The sequence below is a fragment of the Pogona vitticeps genome, chromosome 2, assembly GCF_051106095.1.
Source record: "Pogona vitticeps strain Pit_001003342236 chromosome 2, PviZW2.1, whole genome shotgun sequence".
In the NCBI taxonomy this organism is placed as follows: domain Eukaryota; kingdom Metazoa; phylum Chordata; class Lepidosauria; order Squamata; family Agamidae; genus Pogona; species Pogona vitticeps.
The window spans coordinates 15,672,142-15,690,556 of NC_135784.1; the positions used below are offsets into that span (position 1 = coordinate 15,672,142).

The 18,415-nt window shown below is 43.1% G+C and overlaps 1 protein-coding gene across 1 annotated transcript; it reads right to left on the bottom strand.

Annotated features, from left to right (window-relative positions):
• Nucleotides 1–3,205: 3,205 nt before the first annotated feature.
• Nucleotides 3,206–18,221, bottom strand: LOC110091354 (uncharacterized). The gene is made up of 6 exons (XM_078386796.1): nucleotides 17,640–18,221; nucleotides 13,816–13,970; nucleotides 11,857–13,189; nucleotides 6,912–6,955; nucleotides 6,069–6,200; nucleotides 3,206–5,229 (listed from the first exon to the last, which is right to left on the bottom strand). The coding sequence occupies exons 2-6, from the start codon at nucleotides 13,934–13,936 to the stop codon at nucleotides 3,707–3,709; spliced, it is 3,153 nt and encodes a 1,050-aa protein (XP_078242922.1). The 5' UTR covers nucleotides 13,937–13,970; nucleotides 17,640–18,221; the 3' UTR covers nucleotides 3,206–3,706.
• Nucleotides 18,222–18,415: the final 194 nt, after the last annotated feature.

Genomic DNA, 18,415 nt, shown 5'->3' on the forward strand with positions numbered 1-18,415 from the left:
GAGTATTAGAAAACCCTTGGTAGTTTGAGTCTGTGGTAGTCCACCACAGCTGTTTTTTGCCCATCTGTCTGAAAATGGGGAAAACTTGACAGTCCCAAAGCTGGCTGCTGCTATATTCTTTGGATCTTTTTCTTTCTCATCCCTCTAATTTTGGGATTCTAACGTGTCCTGTTCCTAGAAACAAATCCAGTCCAGTGTCCACAAAACAAAAATCGACAAGTTAATCCCACAGACATCTGTTATGTATGTTCTTCAACCACAAGATCTCTCATCCATGATGGAAGCCACTAAGGAAAGCCATAGGGGATCGTATGAAAAAAAAACCTGTCTAGTCTTGCATTCCGGCCACCCTTTGGAAAATTCACAAGTCGGGACATAAATGCAACAGCCACCTTATGCTCTTGTGTTCTAAGGGAGATGTTTGGGTGCAGAATGAACAGGTGTTGTGGTTACAGGACATACGTAAGATCTCTCTGAACTGGTTGCAAGAGTTCGGTGGGGGGCAAAATTAACCTGTTGATTACCGTTTTGTGGGCACTGGATTGGAGCCATTTCTAGGTCTGAGACGGGTAGACATGGTCTCCCAAAACAGAGGGAAGACACAAAAAGATCCAGAGAATGGAGTAGCAGCTACTTTTTGGACTGGCAAGCCTCCCTCACTTCCAGGCAGAATTTTTTCCCCCTACAACATTAAATTCTATTAAAAGAATTCCTTTCATTTTGATTACAGGTGATAAAGAGCAACCTGGCAGTATTATTGAACCAACTTTTCTTAAAATTAAAATGAAACAGTGTTGTTATTATTGTTTTTATTTTAAACTTGTTAATCTTCACAAATACTAAAGAGGTTATGTTAAAAATATGCAACTGATCAACTTTAGACAAAAAGCTATAAATGGTTTTGATGTTCAAAACTGTCCCCGGGCCAGACAGGAATGGCTCACGGGGCCGTATGTGGCCCTTGGGCCACACTTTGCCCAGGTCTGTCTTACAGTCTATTAGAAAAGGAGCATTGATCCTGATTCGTTCCTTGCCTGGTCAAAAGAAAAGAAAGCAGAGCTTAGTTTTCGGCTCTCACCGAGCGGTAGTGGTGACTGGGTTTAGAAAGAGGAGGGTTGTTGTGCTGTGTAATTTGGCAAAAAAAATTCCTTTGAATAATTTTGGGGAGAAAGCATTTGAAACCACCAGGTGATATTTGGGACATTTCGTCTCTGACTGCCTTCCATGGAAAAGATCACATCAGGTGCAGGAAGCTCTTTTTATCAAATAACACCCACCACATTGGCCAGATTCCTATCTGTGTTCATGTAAAGTTTGCATAATTTGTTGCAGTTAATTGTGTCTAATTAATAAGGCTCCAGGGCATAAACCCATTTGAGTATTTGGATGTCTGTCCAGACAAATGCCCGGGACGTCTCCCAGCGCCTTATCAATGACTTGCAGTAAGTTAAAGAACCTTTATGAAAATACCAATTGGCAGGCATTATCATGGTGCGATTAGACAAGAAGGCTGTCCCAGATCTATCTGAAATTTCCTTCAGCAGTTCAATACTTGTTGTTCACATGGAATATTTTATTATCCCAAGCCATTTTCTGGAGAGGAGCCCACGACCCACCTCAGATCACTACAATTCTCACTGGGATCATACATTATCCACGCCCTTCTATCATTAACACTGCCTCTTCCCCCTCTTGATAAAAAAAGGATTTTGTGCAATAAAATAGTGCTAATCTGAGGTAAAAACTTCGGAAATGGTAGCTCTTGTCTCACACAGCTTTTAATTAGAAAAGGATTGTAAAAATATATGGATGAGAGAGAAGATGCGCTTGCAGAATGATGATGCCAACTGTACTGGCATGCCCTTCAGCGCTGCACTGGAATTTGGGATAATCATTTCAGAAGCAACAGGATTTTATTGCCTCAGATTAAGAAACCAGCAGAGACACAATCTGTTAGGTGTTGCATCACCAAAGTCAATGTTTTTGGTCTGAAGACTCCATCTGGGACGGCTTGACTCTTGAGGAAGATGGAGGAAGTGGCTGGGGAGGGCTAAGCTCTGAGGGAAGTGCAAGGCATTAGGGGGCCTGGTAGTTTCACGAGAAGCACGCTACACAAAGCATAAGAGGCAGGGAGACTGGCAGGCTGCTATTGACTTTTAGCTTCCATAATGCTAAGACCCTGCCACCCACTTCCTCCATCTTCATGGTAACTCCTCATGTCTCTGTGTTGTCTAGGACTAGGGCTTGCAGTAAAAGAATAGGGCTTAAGTCTCAGGAGACCAGGCTTTGAATGCTCACTTGGCCATGGAAACTCACTGATGATACATGGCATTGGGATAACCACGACTGAAATACTTCAAAACTGTTAGACTTACTGTAACTTGAAAAACAGCTTAATACACACAACTCATAAACTTTGTCAGCATCTGTCCTGTAACCAGATTCAAAATTCTCCGCAGGTTCTAAGTCAGGATCCCTACCTGCACAATTCAGGAACACAGAAAGTCACTAATGGTGATCACACCTCTGAACATCCATGTGTTGTCTTGGCATGGAAGTACCATATTTTACCATGTATACAATGCCCCAATGTATAAAACAACCCCCTAATTATGACGTTTGATGGAGGCACAGGAGCAGTTAATGGGCAACTGCTCCTCCACCTCCATTTCCTGCTGCTGCTGTCTCTGCTGCCTGACTAATTACCTCCTCCAGTGCGACTGTTGGGGCTCACCTCCAGCTCACGTGGCTGCCTTGTCCCCTGCCCTAAAGAGATTGTGCGAGGAGGTGATCTGGCGGCGGCTGCAGGAAGAGGTGCCTGAGTATGCATGGGTGCTTATTTGCATCCACCTCTGCCTCCTCCTGCCTCCTGCACTGGAAGGGAAAAGGCGGGAGACATGAGCTGGAGATGAGCCTCGGCAGGCGCACTGGAGGTGGTGTTCGGGCGGGTGGGGGAGGCAGCAGCAAGAGGTGCCCAAGCACATGTGAATGCTCCTTTGCCTCCACCTCCTGCTGCTGCTCCCTCAGGGCCACCAGAGGGGACAAGCCGTGAGCTCTGGAAGACCCAATTGGGCAGCCACGGCAGCAGCAAGAACGTGCGTGACTGCTTTCCATGTATAAAATGACGCTCAAAATTTCCTCTAATTGTTTTAGGAAAAACTATCATTTTATACACAGAAGAATACGATTGTTCAAAGACAACTCATTTGATTCCAAGCATTTATTTCTGTTTCAAGGCAGTTTTCATAAAAACGTGCAGTTAAAATCATGTAAAAACCATCCCAGTGAAGCAAACAATTCATATACCCAAAGAATAATTTCGAACAATTAGCCAGGGAGTTTCAGATATAACGTCCTGCTTTTATAATGGTCTTCTCACACTCAAAAGTTCACAAAGGAGAGTGTGGATCAGTTTGAGGAAGAGAAGATTTCTATGAAACTGAGGGCATTCGTCCACTTGAAGCCACAGTTTAAGAAGGCCATCTCATGCAGGTTTCAAAGTTTCTCCCCTCTGTGCCTCTGTCGATGTCTGATGTGTGCTTTGCTCCACAACGGAAGTTTTCTCCACATTCTAGACATGTAAAAGGATTCTCTCTGGACCGAATTTGTTTGTGTTCTCCAAGATCTTTGCTCTGACAGAATCTCTTCCCACACTCTTCACATTTATATGGTTTCTCCCCAGAGTGAATTTTTTAAAATGTCTACATTATTCACAACAATAGGGCTTCTTCCTTGACTGTGCGTGTTTATGTCTCTGGAAATGTGGAAGCTGCCTAAAACTTCTCCCACATACTTCGCAATGATAGGGTTTTTCTCCTGAATGAATTCGTCGATGTAGTATAAGGTTTCCGCTTTGTTTGAAACTCCTCCCACATTCTTCACATTTATATGGTTTCTCTCCTGTATGAATTCGCTGATGTATTACAAGGATTGACTTCTGGCTGAACTTTTTCCCACATTCATTGCACTGATGGGGTTTCTCTCCCGTATGAATTCGCTGGTGTACTTGAAGAACACTGTTCTGGCAGAAACGTTTCCCACATTCTTTACAAGAATATGGCTTCTCACCTGTATGAATTCGCTGATGTACTACAAGGTTTGACTTGTGGCTGAACTCTTTCCCACATTCATTGCACTGATGGGGTTTATCTCCTGTATGAATTCGCTGGTGTACTTGAAGAACACTGCTCTGGCAGAAACATTTCCCACATTCTTTACAAGAATATGGTTTCTCCAATGAATGCTGGCGCTGATGTATTTTAAATGTTGAGGAATGACTGAAACATTTCCCACATTCTTTACACTCATAGGGTTTCTCTCCCGTATGAATTCGCTGGTGTACTTGAAGAACACTGCTCTGGCAGAAACATTTCCCACATTCTTTACAAGAATATGGCTTCTCACCTGTATGAATTCGCTGATGTACTACAAGGTTTGACTTGTGGCTGAACTCTTTCCCACATTCATTGCACTGATGGGGTTTCTCTCCTGTATGAATTCGCTGGTGTACTTGAAGAACACTGCTCTGGCAGAAACATTTCCCACATTCTTTACAAGAATATGGTTTCTCCCCTGAATGCCGGCGCTGATGTATTTTTAATGTTGAGGAATGACTGAAACATTTCCCACATTCTTTACACTCATAGGGTTTCTCTCCCGTATGAATTCGCTGATGTACTTGAAGATGGGAACTGTGTCTGAAGGCCCGTCCACATTCAGGACATTTGTATGCTTTCTCTCCCGTGTGTAAACTTTGATGTCTTTTAAGTTCTGAACTTCTCTTGAAGCTCATGCCACACTCTATGCACTTACAGACGTTCTCTTCAGAATGCATTGGTTGAGGTGCTTTAAGGTCAGAGTTTAAGCATTTGTGTTTCTCCCCTGTGTGAAATCTTGAATCTTCTGGGCTCCATCTGAAACTTTCTCCATCCTCCAAACAGTGACACAGATTTATTTCGGCGTGACATGTTGGACATTTCCCTGGACTTTTCCTCAGAGGGATGCTTTGTTGATACTCTGAGCTTTGACGAGCATTTATGCTCCTGTTGGTTGTTTTTCCCATTTCGTCTTCAGAGGCAACGCCGCTTGGATATCTTTGAGATCTGTCTCTCCTCTGGTCTTCCCGATTCTGCCTCAGCGATTCATTTCCATCCCAACAGTTCTCCTTTTCATCCTCCCCTCTTTCTGGCAATGTCCCCTGGAGTCTTACTTCCTTCTCTTTTCCCTCATCTGCTCGAAGGAGAGAATTAATAGTGAATTGAGGGTTTAAGGAGAAAAAGGTGCCAGAGAAGAACATTTATTGCATTCAACGACCTGCTTTGTATTCAGGAAATCTTTCTCATATTCCTTTCCTAAAATTTGTTGTTGTTTTTTAGTCGTTAAGTCGTGTTTAGTTTTTAAGTTTTGTCTGACTCTTGGAGACCCCATGGACTAGAGAACGCCAGGCCCTCCCGTCTTCCACTGCCTTCGAGAGTTTGGTCCGGGAGGCCAATTTTTAGGTTTAGCTAAAGACACAAGAGGTTCAGTGGCTAACAAGTGAGTAATAATACCCTGAAAGACAGGAACAAAATTCAAAAAGATCTTGATAAGCTCAAACATTGGGCTGAAAACAACAGAATGAACTTTCACAGGGAGAAGTGCAAAGTTCTACATCTAGGGTAAATAAACCCTACAAATGAACAGTTACAAAATGGGGGATATTTGGCTCAGTAATATTATGAGTGAAAAGGATTTTTGAATTGTTGTAGATCATACGCTGAATAAGAGGGATGCCAAGAAGCTGGAGCCAGTTGAGAAGAGAGCAACAAGGGTGATCAGGGGACGGGAAACCAAGCCCTTGGTGAATATGAACCAAGAGCGCGAGCTGGCTGCATAAAAAGGCAAATGCTCTTTTATCCTGCAACTATAGCCTCCAAATCCCATGATGTACAAGTTCTCCTCTATTCAGCACTGGTTAGGCCTCATCTTGATTTCTGGCTCCAGTTTCTGGACACTGAACTTTAAGAGGGATGCCAACGAGCTGAAGCCAGTTGGGAAGAGAGCAACAAGCGTGATCAGGGAATATATACCTTGTAAATCATCCTCAAGGGACTCTAAAAGGAGAAGAAAAGCTTCATCTGCATCATTATCTTTTTGGTAGGCTCCTGCTTGTAGCTGCTTCTGTTTATCCTTAAGAGGAGCCTCTCCTTCCATGGGTGTTGATCAAAGGTCGACCTTCATCTCTCACCTTTAACAACAGAGCAGAAGCTTTTTAGAGTAACAGTCGGGACACCAGCCCTAACCTCATTTATAAGTTCATTTGCTTTCGAAGGAAGAATCTAAATCAGCTCTTTATAGAAGCCATAATGCTATCACCTTACCCCATTAAGAGAAAATAATGATGTGGCATTTGGATTTCCTGCACTCCAACTCCCAAATTTATCCCAGAATTCCTCCTCTGGAGGAAATTTTGTAGTCCCAATCTACAATTTCAGAAACCTTGCATTTTCCCTCAAGGCCTAGTCTTCAGAGGCTGCACGAAAGGTCTCAAGTTCCTGCTCCCCCAAATTCCAGGGCACTGTAGTTTTTGGAAGGCACTCTCTATATAGAAATGAAAGAGCTGTAAGATTACACCCAGGAGGCATTTCAAGAGGAAATGAATGCTGTAAGAAGCCCTGTTAGAGATGAATAAAATGCATGTGTCTGAAGGTTTGGGTCTCTGAAATAGAAACCTCAGATTCAGGAATTCTGGGAAGTGGCATCCAAAAATATCCGAAGGGGACATCCCTAGAGGAGAACTCTCTCTCCAGCCCCACCACAAGGATGCGGTACATATAGATGGTCTCCCTCTGGCAATATTCGCCCATTGCAAAGTTATCTCCTCCGTTTCACCTTTTGTTCTCTCTCAGAAGCCCCATATTTTTTCCTCTTACTTGCCAAGGTGATGCCCAACTGCCCAGGAAAGCTCACAGTCCAGCTAGAGAAAAGCAGAAAATATGGGGGAAAGGAATGAAAAGAGGACTCACCCAGTGGGAGAATTTCTAGCAGCCAGAAACAGAGTAAAAGCCAGCACCCATATCTGGCTAAGGTTTTGATGGGGGTCTGGAAGTCTGTGTTTCCTTCTGCTGGTGACTCATTACTACCTGCAACTCTTCCCTTCTCTTTTTCCCTTTATCATGCCCACATTCCCACCTTGAAATTGAACCACCTGCCAATAATTACCCTAAGATTTGCAAGGAAGTCTGGAGTTTGTAGTTTAAAGCAAAAGAGAGATTCAGGTAGAAAGAAAATCTTTTTTCTACGGGAAAAAACATTCATTTTTTTTCTTTGATATCTTCATTTTCATATTTTTATCACTAATCTTCCTGTTTTTAATCATTCATTTTCTGAGCTTCCACATGTTGTCCATGTCTGAGGGTATTTCAAAAATTAAAGAGCACAAACGCACTCAATGGCTTTCAGGGGTCTCAAACTGTGGCCCTCCAGATGTTCTTGGACTTCAACTCCCAGAAATCCTGGCCAGCAGAGGTGGTGCTGAAGGCTTCTGGGAGCTGTAGTCTAAGAACATCTGGAGGGCCACAGTTTGAGACCCCTGGATCTTTTGGCTTAGTGTAGTAAGTTGTGCTAGAGTAGGCCCATTGAATCAGTAGGGTTTTGGAGAGTCAACTGCATAAGTTCCATTGATTTGAGTGCTCCTAGTGTAGTATTCTAGTTGCTACTTCCTTTGCTAAAACAAGTAGCAACTCAAGTAGATCCATCTGAATCCATTGGCCCTACAGAGGAGTTGACTCTCCCGATCCCCACTTGCTTCAACGAGCCACACTCGTGCAACCTAGGATGTTAAGCAACAGGATTTCAGCCATCCACTCGAAATTGCATTTGACGTTTGAGTTCTGGTCACAGTCTGTTTCCCAAGGTAAGTAGGCAAATACCAACTGGCATGCTATCCCTTGCCCCAGAGAAGGTTCTCAGCATGTTCTGGGCTCAGTATGTTTAGCTCACTCCAGGATTTGTTGTTCTTGTAGTAGTTGTAGTTACTGTTATCTGCTTTACGCTCATGGCAACACGTTGAATTAGAGACCTTCAAAAAGGCTTCTAATCAATGGTGCTGCTGAGCATTGCAAAGGCAAGACCAGGGGTTTCCTTTATGGGCTCCATCTCTCTTGCATTTCGTCTTCCTCTTTTCCAGTCAGCCTTGTCTCCTTTTTGAAGGGTCCAGTTAATACAGTACATATAAAATATATCTTAGCCTAACAGTAGCCATTTCGCTTTCTGTAACTTGCTTTGCTATACGAATGTTTTGCTTAGGCAGTCAAGAATGAACAAGGGAGGCGGAGGGGGTGACCGTCAGAGTTTCTTCCAATTTACAATTACGGTCTTTCTAAATGAGAAGTCTGTCTTTGGGAAGGAGAGTATCTGACACGTAGAAATGAATTAGCAGGAATGCGTAGCAATTATAGAAATTCCTTCCATTTCTCCATCTCCTACCAACTCCCTTGGTCCCTCTTTCATGTTATGCCTTATAAAAATGTATACTTTTGTATTTCATGTGAAGTTTGTGCCTATTTTCAGCTGAAAATAAATATTTATTGGATCTCTCTGTCTCTGGCTGATGGATTAATGTGTTATAGACAGGCAAAAAAAACAGGAATTGGTCCTGTGGATTCTTCACCTTCAAATCTATTTATTAATTAGGTGAACCCACCTGTCAAGAGAAGCCTCTCTTTCTATGGGTCCTGATGAGAGTTGGCCCTCATTTCGCACCTGCAACAGTAGAGTAGACTCCAACAGTTGGGACTCCAGGACTCACCTTGGTTAACCAGTCCCATTGCTTGGAATCCTAGAATCCTAGAAAAGTGAAGTTAGAAGGGGCCTTCAAGGCCATCCAGTCCAACCCCCTGCTCAAGGCAGGAGTCCAATCAAAGCATATCTGCCAGGTAATTATCTAAAGGTCAGTCTAAACCAGGTGCTTGCACAGGTAGGGGCTAAGCCTTCCTCACGCCACTGAATTCTTCAATAGGGATGGGGCACTTGAATTTCTCACACTCCAGCTCCCCAAATTATCCAAGAATTTTCCTGGTAGAATTTTGGGAGTTCCATTCCACAAATGCACACTTTCAGACAGCTGTCTATCCTTCCCTTGGGGCAGGGCCTAGCCTTTCAAGGCTGCAGTCGAGGTCTCCTGTTTCTGCCCCACTAATTGCTGGGCCTTGTAGTTTTTGAGAGCCACTCTCTCTAGAATCAAAAGAGCTACGAGACTACAACACCCAGGATGCATTGCGACAGGAAATAAAGAGCTAGGAATACAACTTTAGTGGCCCTCAAAGAGATGAGGGAAATATACATGTCCGAAAGGGTGGGTCTCTGGTCCGGAATTGGGGAATGCTGAGAGCTGGAGTCCAAAAAATCTGAAGGACGAATCTCTCAGAAGATAATTCTTTGCTCCTACTTTTGCTAAGGAGTTTAAAAATTAGAGACAGAATGTATTCGTGAAAACTTTCATGCCCGGGATATAATGGCTGTTGTGGGTATTTCGGGCTCTTTGGCCGTGTTCTGAAACTTGTCCTTCCTAATGTTTCGCCAGGTTGCTGTCCTCTGAAGATGCTGGCTACAGAGACTGGCAAAACGTTAGGAAGAACAACCTTCAGAACACGGCCAAAGAGCCCAAAAAACCCCCAACAACCGTTAGAGACAGAATGTTTATCAGTCATCTGTCCAGGATTCCACAGGATTCTGGCCAGTTTGAAGAGAGACAGTGTCTCCCTTTCTGCCTTTATTCCCCATTGCTTAAGCCATCTTCTCTCTAAGAAACTTCCAATATTCCTTTAACTCACCCAGATTGAGGAAATCTCACAGACCAGCATCCAGTTTGGGAAAAGGAATTGAAAAAGTGCTGAGGCAGTGAGATAATTTCTACGAGGAGAAACAGGGCAGAAGCAAACACTGGAATTTTCTCATCTTGTGTGGCAAGTCCCTATTTATTTCTAGAACCTAGTTGCTATTTGCAATTTCCGGCTTTCCCCCCTTCTTTTATCCCTCCCAGCGTCAGCTGCGCCAGGTGTAGAGAATTATTCACTAGGATCTGCAAGGAGTTCTGCGATTTGTAGTTCACAACAAAGCAATCTCAGGCTCAAATTTCCTGTCTTATTCATTAGGTTTCTCATCTTCCCCTTGTTGTCCATGTATGAGACTGCAGAAAAAAAAATAAAGAGCCTTGTAGACTGTAGTTGAAACCTTTTTATTTTTTTGCTTTCTATAGTAAGTTGCATTAGAGTAGACCCACGGAACCTACAGAGGAGTTGACTCACCAAATCTCTGTTGATTCAATGAGCCCACTATAGTGTGACTTATAAATAAACAGCATTTCAGCCACTGATTTGCCAGTTGACCCCCATTACAGTCATGGCCTCTTTCCAAGGGTGACCAGCCAAATATCTGATGCCACTCCATTTCTGGGTCCAGGCCAGGTTTTAGCATGGCCTGCATTCAACCTAGTTCAGCCCACTCCAGAATTCATTGTAGCAGGGCTACTTCTGTGGAGTCAGCTGGAGTAGGCAGATCAATTGTGTTCCAGTATGCAGAGGGTGATTCTGCCAGTCTGATTCTTGACTTGGTGGAAAGCCTTGGACTGCAGGATGCCAATCCTGTATCCACTCCCATGGATACTGACTTTCATAAACAGAGAGAACCAAGTGAACTCTTGCCCAACAAGCATGGCTACCGAGAAGCCATAGGAAAGATGCTGTATCTTGCCATGATGAGAAGACCAGATACTGCAGCAGCAGTGGGCATTCTTTGCCGAAGGACCAGCTCACTGACCCAAAAGGACTGGACTGGGATTAAGCGGGCGGTGAGAAATCTAAAGCAGTTGGGGAAGGTGGGGCACACCATGCTCACACACATGCGTGAAGGGGTGGGCGCATGCTTACGCAGGTGCTCACTTGTACATATGTGTGAAGGGTGTGGGTGCTTGCATGTATGTGTGAAGGGCACTTGGGGCATGTGCGAGGGTTGGGGGGTGCTCACGCTGGCACACATGCACTCGCATACATGCGCGAAAGGGCTGTGCAGGGGGAGTGCTGTTGGGTGGGGTGTGTAGGAGATCTGTCTCCGCAGCCGGGTCCAGCAAAGGCCACAGACTGGCACTGGGCCATGGAACGGGGGTTGCAGACCCCTGATCTAAAGAGTAATGCATATTTAAATCTTATATTACCATCCACAGAAAATCCTAGACTAGTGGGGTTTACTGGTGCAGACTGGGCAGAAGACATAGCCGATCATAGGATACCACTCCTTAAATATCTCATATACTTGAAAACCCTTTTAGGGTTGCTGTAACTTACACAAACTTTGCTCTCCTGTAAATAGGCTCAAGATTATTCACATTCATCCACTCAGGATCCCTGTTTGCAGAATTCAGGCTGATAATCTGAAGATGCCTCATTCCAGTCTGAACATTTATTTCAGTTCCAAGGAAACTTTCATAAAATGATGAGGTTAGAATCATGTTAAAACCATCTCAGTAAAATTAAAACAATCAAAGATTAAAATAATCAAAACATCACAGAACACAAGGAAAGAAGTTGCACAAATCATGTTTTCTTTCTGTAACGGCGTTCCCACCCTCAAAAGCTCATTCAGAGCATCATGCTTGTTAATCATCCACTTATTGCTGTAAAAAGCCATTAGGAATGTGAGTTTTGTAGCGCCGTCGGAGAAAGCGAATTCAATGAAGTTGAGGGGATTATGCCCTTTGCAGCCACCATAAGGTTTCTTTCTGAGGTACATTCATAGGTTCACAACAGCTTATGTGTTCTACCCTGACTGGAAATATGGGTGGAATTTACGAAGTTCATTTCCTGCACGTTTCAAAGGTTCCCCTCTCTGTGCATCTGTTGATGTTTGATGTACTGAGCATTACAACAGAAGCCTTCTCCACATTCTTTGCAACGATAGGATTTCTCCCCTGAATGTGAGCGTTGATGGTCTTTAAGAACTGAGGAACGACTGAAACATTGCCCACATTCTTTGCATGCAGAGGGTTTTTCTTCTGAGTGAATTCGTTGATGTATTACAAGATTTGCAATTTGGCTGAAACTCCTCCCACATTCTTTACACTCGTAGGGTTTCTCTCCAGTATGAACTCGCTGGTGTACTTGAAGATGACCGCTCCGGAAGAAACATTTCCCACATTCTTTACAAGAATAAGGTTTCTCCCCTGAATGCCGGCGCCTATGTACTCTAAAATTTGAGGACTTACTGAAACATTTTCCACACTCTTTACACTTATAGGGTTTCTCTCCTGTATGAACCCGCTGGTGTACTTGAAGATCACTGCTCTGGCGGAAACATTTCCTACATTCTGTACAAGAATATGGTTTCTCCCCTGAATGCCGACGCTGATGTACCTTAAAAGCTGAGGGATGACTAAAACTTTTTCCACATTCTTTGCATATATAGGGCTTTTCTCCTGAGTGAATTCGTAGATGTATTACAAGATTTGTAATTTGGCTGAAACTCCTCCCACATTCTTCACATTTATAGGGTTTTTCTCCTGTATGAACTCGCTGATGTATTACAAGGCTTGACTTTTGGCTGAACTTTTTCCCACATTCATTGCACTGATGGGGCTTCTCTCCTCTATGAATTCGCTGATGTACGTGAAGATGTGAATTGCATCTGAAGGCCTCACCACATTCAGGACATTTGTATGCTTTCTCTCCTGTGTGTATTCTTTGATGTCTTTGAAGTTGTGAACTTCCCTTGAAGCTCATGCCACACTCTCTGCACTTATAGACTTTCTCTTCAGAAAGCATTGGTTGAGCTGCTTTAAGGTCAGAGCTAAAGCATTTGTGTTTCTCCCCTGTGTGAAATCTTGAATCTTCTAGGCCCCATCTGAAACTTTCTCCATCCTCCAAACAGTGACAAAGATTTATCTCGGTGTGACATTTTGGACATTTCACTGGACCTTTCCTCAGAGGGATGTTTTGTTGACACTCTGAGCTTTGAAGAGCACTGATGCTCCTGTTTGTTGTTTTTCCCATTTCGTCCTCAGAGGCAATGCCGCTCAGATATCTGTGAGATCTGTCTCTCCTCTGGTCTGCCGGATTCTGCCACAGTGATTCATTTCCATCCAAGCAGTTCTCATTTTCATCCTCCCCTCTTTCTGGCAATGTCCCCTGGAGTCTTACTTCCCTCTCTTTTCCCTCATCTGCTCAAAGGAGAGAATTAATAGTCATTTGAGGATATAGTTGGTGTAAGGGGGAAAAGGTGCCAGAGAAGAAAGTTCATTGCATTCATCGACCTGCTTTGTATTCAGGAAATCTTTCTCATATTCCTTTCCTAAAATTTCTTGTTGTTGTTTAGTCGTTAAGTCGCGTCCAACTCTTCGTGACCCCATGGAGCAGAGAATGCCAGGCCCTCCCATCTTCCACTGCCTACTGGAAATTGGTCTGGGAGGCCAATTTTTAGGTTTAGCTAAAGACACAAGAGATTCAGTGGCTAACAAGTGAGTGGTAATACCCTGAAAGAAAGGAACAAAATTTTAAAAAGATCTTGTTAAGCTCAAGCATTGGGCTGAAAACTACAGAACGAAATTTCAGAGGGATAAGTGGAAAGTTCTCCACCTAGGGTAAATAAACCCCAGAAATAAACAGTTACAAAATGGGGGATACTTGGCTCAGTAATATTATGATTGAAAAGGAGTTTGGAATTGTAGATCACACGCTGAATAAGAGGGATGCCAACAAGCTGGAGCCAGTTGAGAAGAGAGCTACAAGGGTGATCAGGGGATTGGAAACAAAGCCCTAGGAAACAAAGCCCTCTTTATATATATACCTTCTAGATTCTGAAGGGCCTGTAAAAGGGGGAAAAAAGGATCATTTGCATCATCCTCTTTTTGGTTGGCTCCTGATTGCAGCTGCTTCTGTTCATCCTTAAGAGGAGCCTCTCCTTCCATGGGTGTTGATCAAAGTTCGACCTTCATCTGTCACCTTTAACAACAGAGGAGAAGATTTTTAGAGTAACAGTCGGGACACCAGCCCTAATCTCAGTTATGAGTTCCATTCCCTTCGAAGGGAGAATCTAAACAAGCTCTTTATAGATGGAAATCATAATGCTACCACCTTACCCCATTAAGAGAAAATAATCAGGATGTGGCATTTGGATTTCCTGCACTCCAACGCTCCCAATTATTCCAGAAATCCTCCTCTGGAGGAATTTTGGTAGTCCCAGTCTACAATTTCAAAAACCTTGCATTTTCCCTCAAGGCCTAGTCCTCAAAGGCTGCACTATAGGTCTCCAGCTCCTGCCCCCCCCCCAAATCCCAGGGCACTGTAGTTTTTCGAAGGCACAGTCTATATAGAACCAAAAGAGCTGTAAGATTACACCCAGGAGGCATTTCAAGAGGAAATGGATGATGTAAGAAGCCCTGCTAGAGATGATGAAAATACATGCATCTGAAGGTCTGCGTCTCTGAAACAGAAATCTCAGCTTCGGGAATTCTGGGAACTGGCATCCAAAAAAATCCGAAGGAGACATCCGTAGAAGAGAACCCTCTCTCCAGCCCCACCACAAGTATGTGGTAAATAGAGGCAGTCTCCATCTGGCAATATTCACCCATTGCAAAGTTATCTCTTCCGTTTCACCTTTGGTTCTCCCACAGAAGCCCCATATTTTCCTCATACTTACTGTGACGGCCTCCTCTCACGTCACAAAGGAGCTGTCACATCACTCTCACACCCTCACTTTATTCACGCTGCCACCAACCATTCCCTCATAAATCTCTTCAGACAAAAGTATGATTTTTAAAATAAAAATTTATGTTTATTGATTATAACAAAAGGAATGGTAAATCACTATAATAATTAAAATAAAAGGCAATCAGTATAATAAAGTACCCACACACATGCTCTCTCTCAGACCTTCACTCTATATATAGCACAGTACTACACAACATGTAAAAGACCCAACTCTCTAAGTCCCTAACCAGACCCTATCAAGTCTCTATCTGACTCACACCTCATTCACTCCCCCTTAAATATCCTAGCTCCACCCTCTTATGTCCCACCTCCCGTCACGCTATTGGCAGATGACAAACAGCCATAGCAATGACGGGCAGATGACATCACCGTTACTGTAACACTTGCCAAGGTGATACCCAACTGCCCAGGAAAGCTCACAATCCAGCTATAGAAAAGCAGAAAATATGGGGGAATTAAAAGAGGACTCACCCAGTGGGAGAATTTCTAGCAGCCAGAAACAGAGCAAAAGCCAGCACCCATATCTGGCTAAGGTGGTGATGGTGGTCTGGAAGTCTGTGTTTCCTTCTCCTGGTGACTCCTTACTAATTGCAACTCTTCTCTTTTTTCTTTTATCATGCCCACATTCCCGCCTTGAAATTGAACCACCTGCCAAGAATTACCCTAAGATTTGAAAGGAAATCTGGAGTTTGTAGTTCAAAGCAAAAGAGAGATTCAGGTATAAAGAAAATCTTTTTTCTAAGGGAAAAAATATTTGAGAAGGTTTTTTTTTGATGTCTTCATTTTCATATTTTTATCATTTAAATTGCTTTTTTATTCATTCATTTTCTGAGCTTCCACATATTGTCCATGTCTGAGGGGATTTCAAAAATTAAAGAGCGCAAACACACACAATGGCTTAAATCTTTTGGCTTAGTGTAGTAAGTTGTGCTAGAGTAGGCCCATTGAATCAGTAGGGTTTTGGTGAGTCAACTGCATAAGTTCCATTGATTCAAGTGGTCCTACTCTAGTGCTCTAGTTGTTAATTCCTTTGCTAAAACAAGTAGCAACTCAAGTAGATCCATCTGAATCCATTGGCCCTACAGAGGAATTGCCTCTCCCAATCCCCACTTGCTTCAACAAGCCACACTCGTGCAACATAGAATGTTAAGCAACAGGATTTCAGCCATCCACTGGAAATTGCGGTTGACGTTTGAGTTCTGGTCACAGTCTGTTTCCCAAGGTAAGTAGGCGAATACCATCCGGCATGCTATCCCTTGCCCCAGAGAAGGTTCTCAGCATGTTCTGGGCTCAGTTATATTTACCTCACTCCAGGATTTGTTGTTCTTGTAGTAGTTGTAGTTATTCTTATCTGCTTCACCCTCATGGCAACACGTTGAATTAAGAGACCTTCAAAAAGTCTTCTAATCAATGTTTGCTGCTGAGCACTGCAAAAGCAAGAACGGGGGGTTCCTTTATGGGGTTCATCCCTTTCTCATTTGGTCTTCCTCTTTTCCAGTCAGCCTTGTCTCCTCTTTTAAGTGGTCCAGTTAATACAGTACATATAAAATATATCTTAGCGTAACCGTAGCCATTTTGCTTTCTGTAACTTGCTTTGCTATAGGAATATTTTGCTTAGGCAGGCAAGAATGAACAAGGGAGGCGGAGGGGGTGACCGTCAGAGTTTCTTCCAGTTTACAATTAAGGTCTTTCTAAATGAGAAGTCTGTCCTTGAGTAGGAGAGTATCTGACACAGAGAAAAGAATTAGCAGGAATGTGTACCATTTATACAAACCCCTTCCATTTTTCCACCTCCTCCCACCCCCCTTGGTCCCTCTTTCATCTTATGCCTAATAAAAATGTATACTTTTGTATTGCATGTGAAGTTTGCGCCTATTTTCAGTTGAAAATAAATATTTATTGGATCTCTCTGTCTCTGGCTGATGGATTAATGTGTTAGAGACAGGCAAGAAACCCAGGAATTAGTCCTGTGGACTCTTCACCTTCAAATCTATTTATTAATTAGGTGAACCCACCTCTCAAGAGAAGCCTCTCTTTCTGTGGGTCCTGATAGGAGTTGGCCCTCATTTCGCACCTGCAACAGTAGGGTAGAATCCAACAGTTGGGACTCCAGGACTCACCTTGGTTAACCAGTCCCATTGCTTGGAATCCTAGAATCCTAGAAAAGTGAAGTTGGAAGTGGCCTACAAGGCCATCCAGTCCAACCCCCTGCTCAAGGCAGGAATACAATCAAAGCATATTTGCCAAGTAATTATCTAAGGGACAGTCTAAACCAGGTGCTTGCAGAGGTAGGGGCTAAGGCTTCCTCACCCCACTGAATTCTTTAATAGGGATGGGGCATTTGAATTTGTTACACTCCAGCTCCCCAAATTGTCCAAGAATTTTCCTGGCAGAATTTTTGGAGTTCCGTTCCACAAACTCAGACAGCTGTCTATCCTTCCCTTGTGGCAGGCCTAGCCTTTCAAAGCTGCAGTCTAGGTCTCCTGTTTCTGCCCCACTGATTGCTGGGCCTTGTAGTTTTTGAGAGCCACTCTCTCTAGAATCAAAAGAGCTAGGAGACTACAACACCCAGGATGCATTGCGACAGGAAACAAAGAGATGGGAATACAACTTTAGTGGCCCTCAAAGAGATGAGGGAAATATACATGTCCGAAAGGGTGGGTCTCTGGTCAGGACCTGGAGAATGATGAGACCTGGAATCCAAAGAATCTGAAGGGCGAATGCCTCAGGAGATAATTCTTTGCTCCGGCTTTTAGAGACAGAATGTTTATCAGTCATCTGGCCAGGATTCCACAGGATTCTGGCCAATTTGAAGCGAGACAGTCTCTCCCTTTCTGCCTTTGTTCCCCATTGCTTAAGCCATCTTCTCTCTAAGAAACTTCCAATATTACTTTAACTCACCCAGATTGAGGAAATGTCACCGAAAGAAATTGAAAAAGTCCTGAGGCAGTGAGATAAGTTCTACGAGGAGAAACAGGGCAGAAGCAAACACTGGAATGTTCTCATCCTGTATGGGAGGTCTCTATTTCTTTCTAGAACCTCGTTGCTAATTTCAATTTCCGGCTTTCCTTCCTTCTTTTATAACTCCCAGCTTCAACTGAGCCAGCTGCAGAGATGTTTTCTCTAGCATCTGCAAGGCTTTCTGGGATTTGTAGTTCAGAACAAAGCAATCTCAGGCTCAAACCTGTAGGTGAAACCTTTTTTTTTGCTTTCTATAGTAAGTTGCATTAGAGTAGACCCATGGAACCTACAGAGGAGTTGACTCACCAAATCTCTGTTGATTCAATGAGCCCACTATAGTGTGACTTATTAATACACAGCATTTCAGCCACTGATTTGCCAGTTGCCGCTCCCATTAGTATCACAGCATTACTTTCGGCGGGTTACAACTCATAAATTAGCAACCAAAAATAAAAAATAGATATATTAAAGGCAACAGCAATAACCCAATAATAATAATAATAATAATAATAATAATAATAATAATAATAATAATAATAATAATAATAATAATAATAATAATAATAATAATAATAATAATGATGATGATGATAATGATAATGATGATAATGATAATGATAATGATAATGATAATGATAATAATAATAATTTAAAAAAAAACAGATGGCACCGACTAATCCCAGAGTGGATGGAGGAAAAGAGGAGAGGGAAGAAGA

Bases quoted from the DNA above. Each gene is read 5' to 3' on its own strand.
- LOC110091354 (XM_078386796.1), bottom strand. From the start codon at position 13,936: ATGGAAGGAGAGGCTCCTCTTAAGGATGAACAGAAGCAGCTGCAATCA. The intron at 13,190-13,815 runs GTATATATATAA...TCCTTTGAGCAG, and splicing joins GGCCCTTCAGAATCTAGAAG to ATGAGGGAAAAGAGAGGGAA. The intron at 6,956-11,856 runs GAACCTTTGAAA...GCTTTTCTCTAG, and splicing joins CAACAGATGCACAGAGAGGG to CTGGACTGTGAGCTTTCCTG.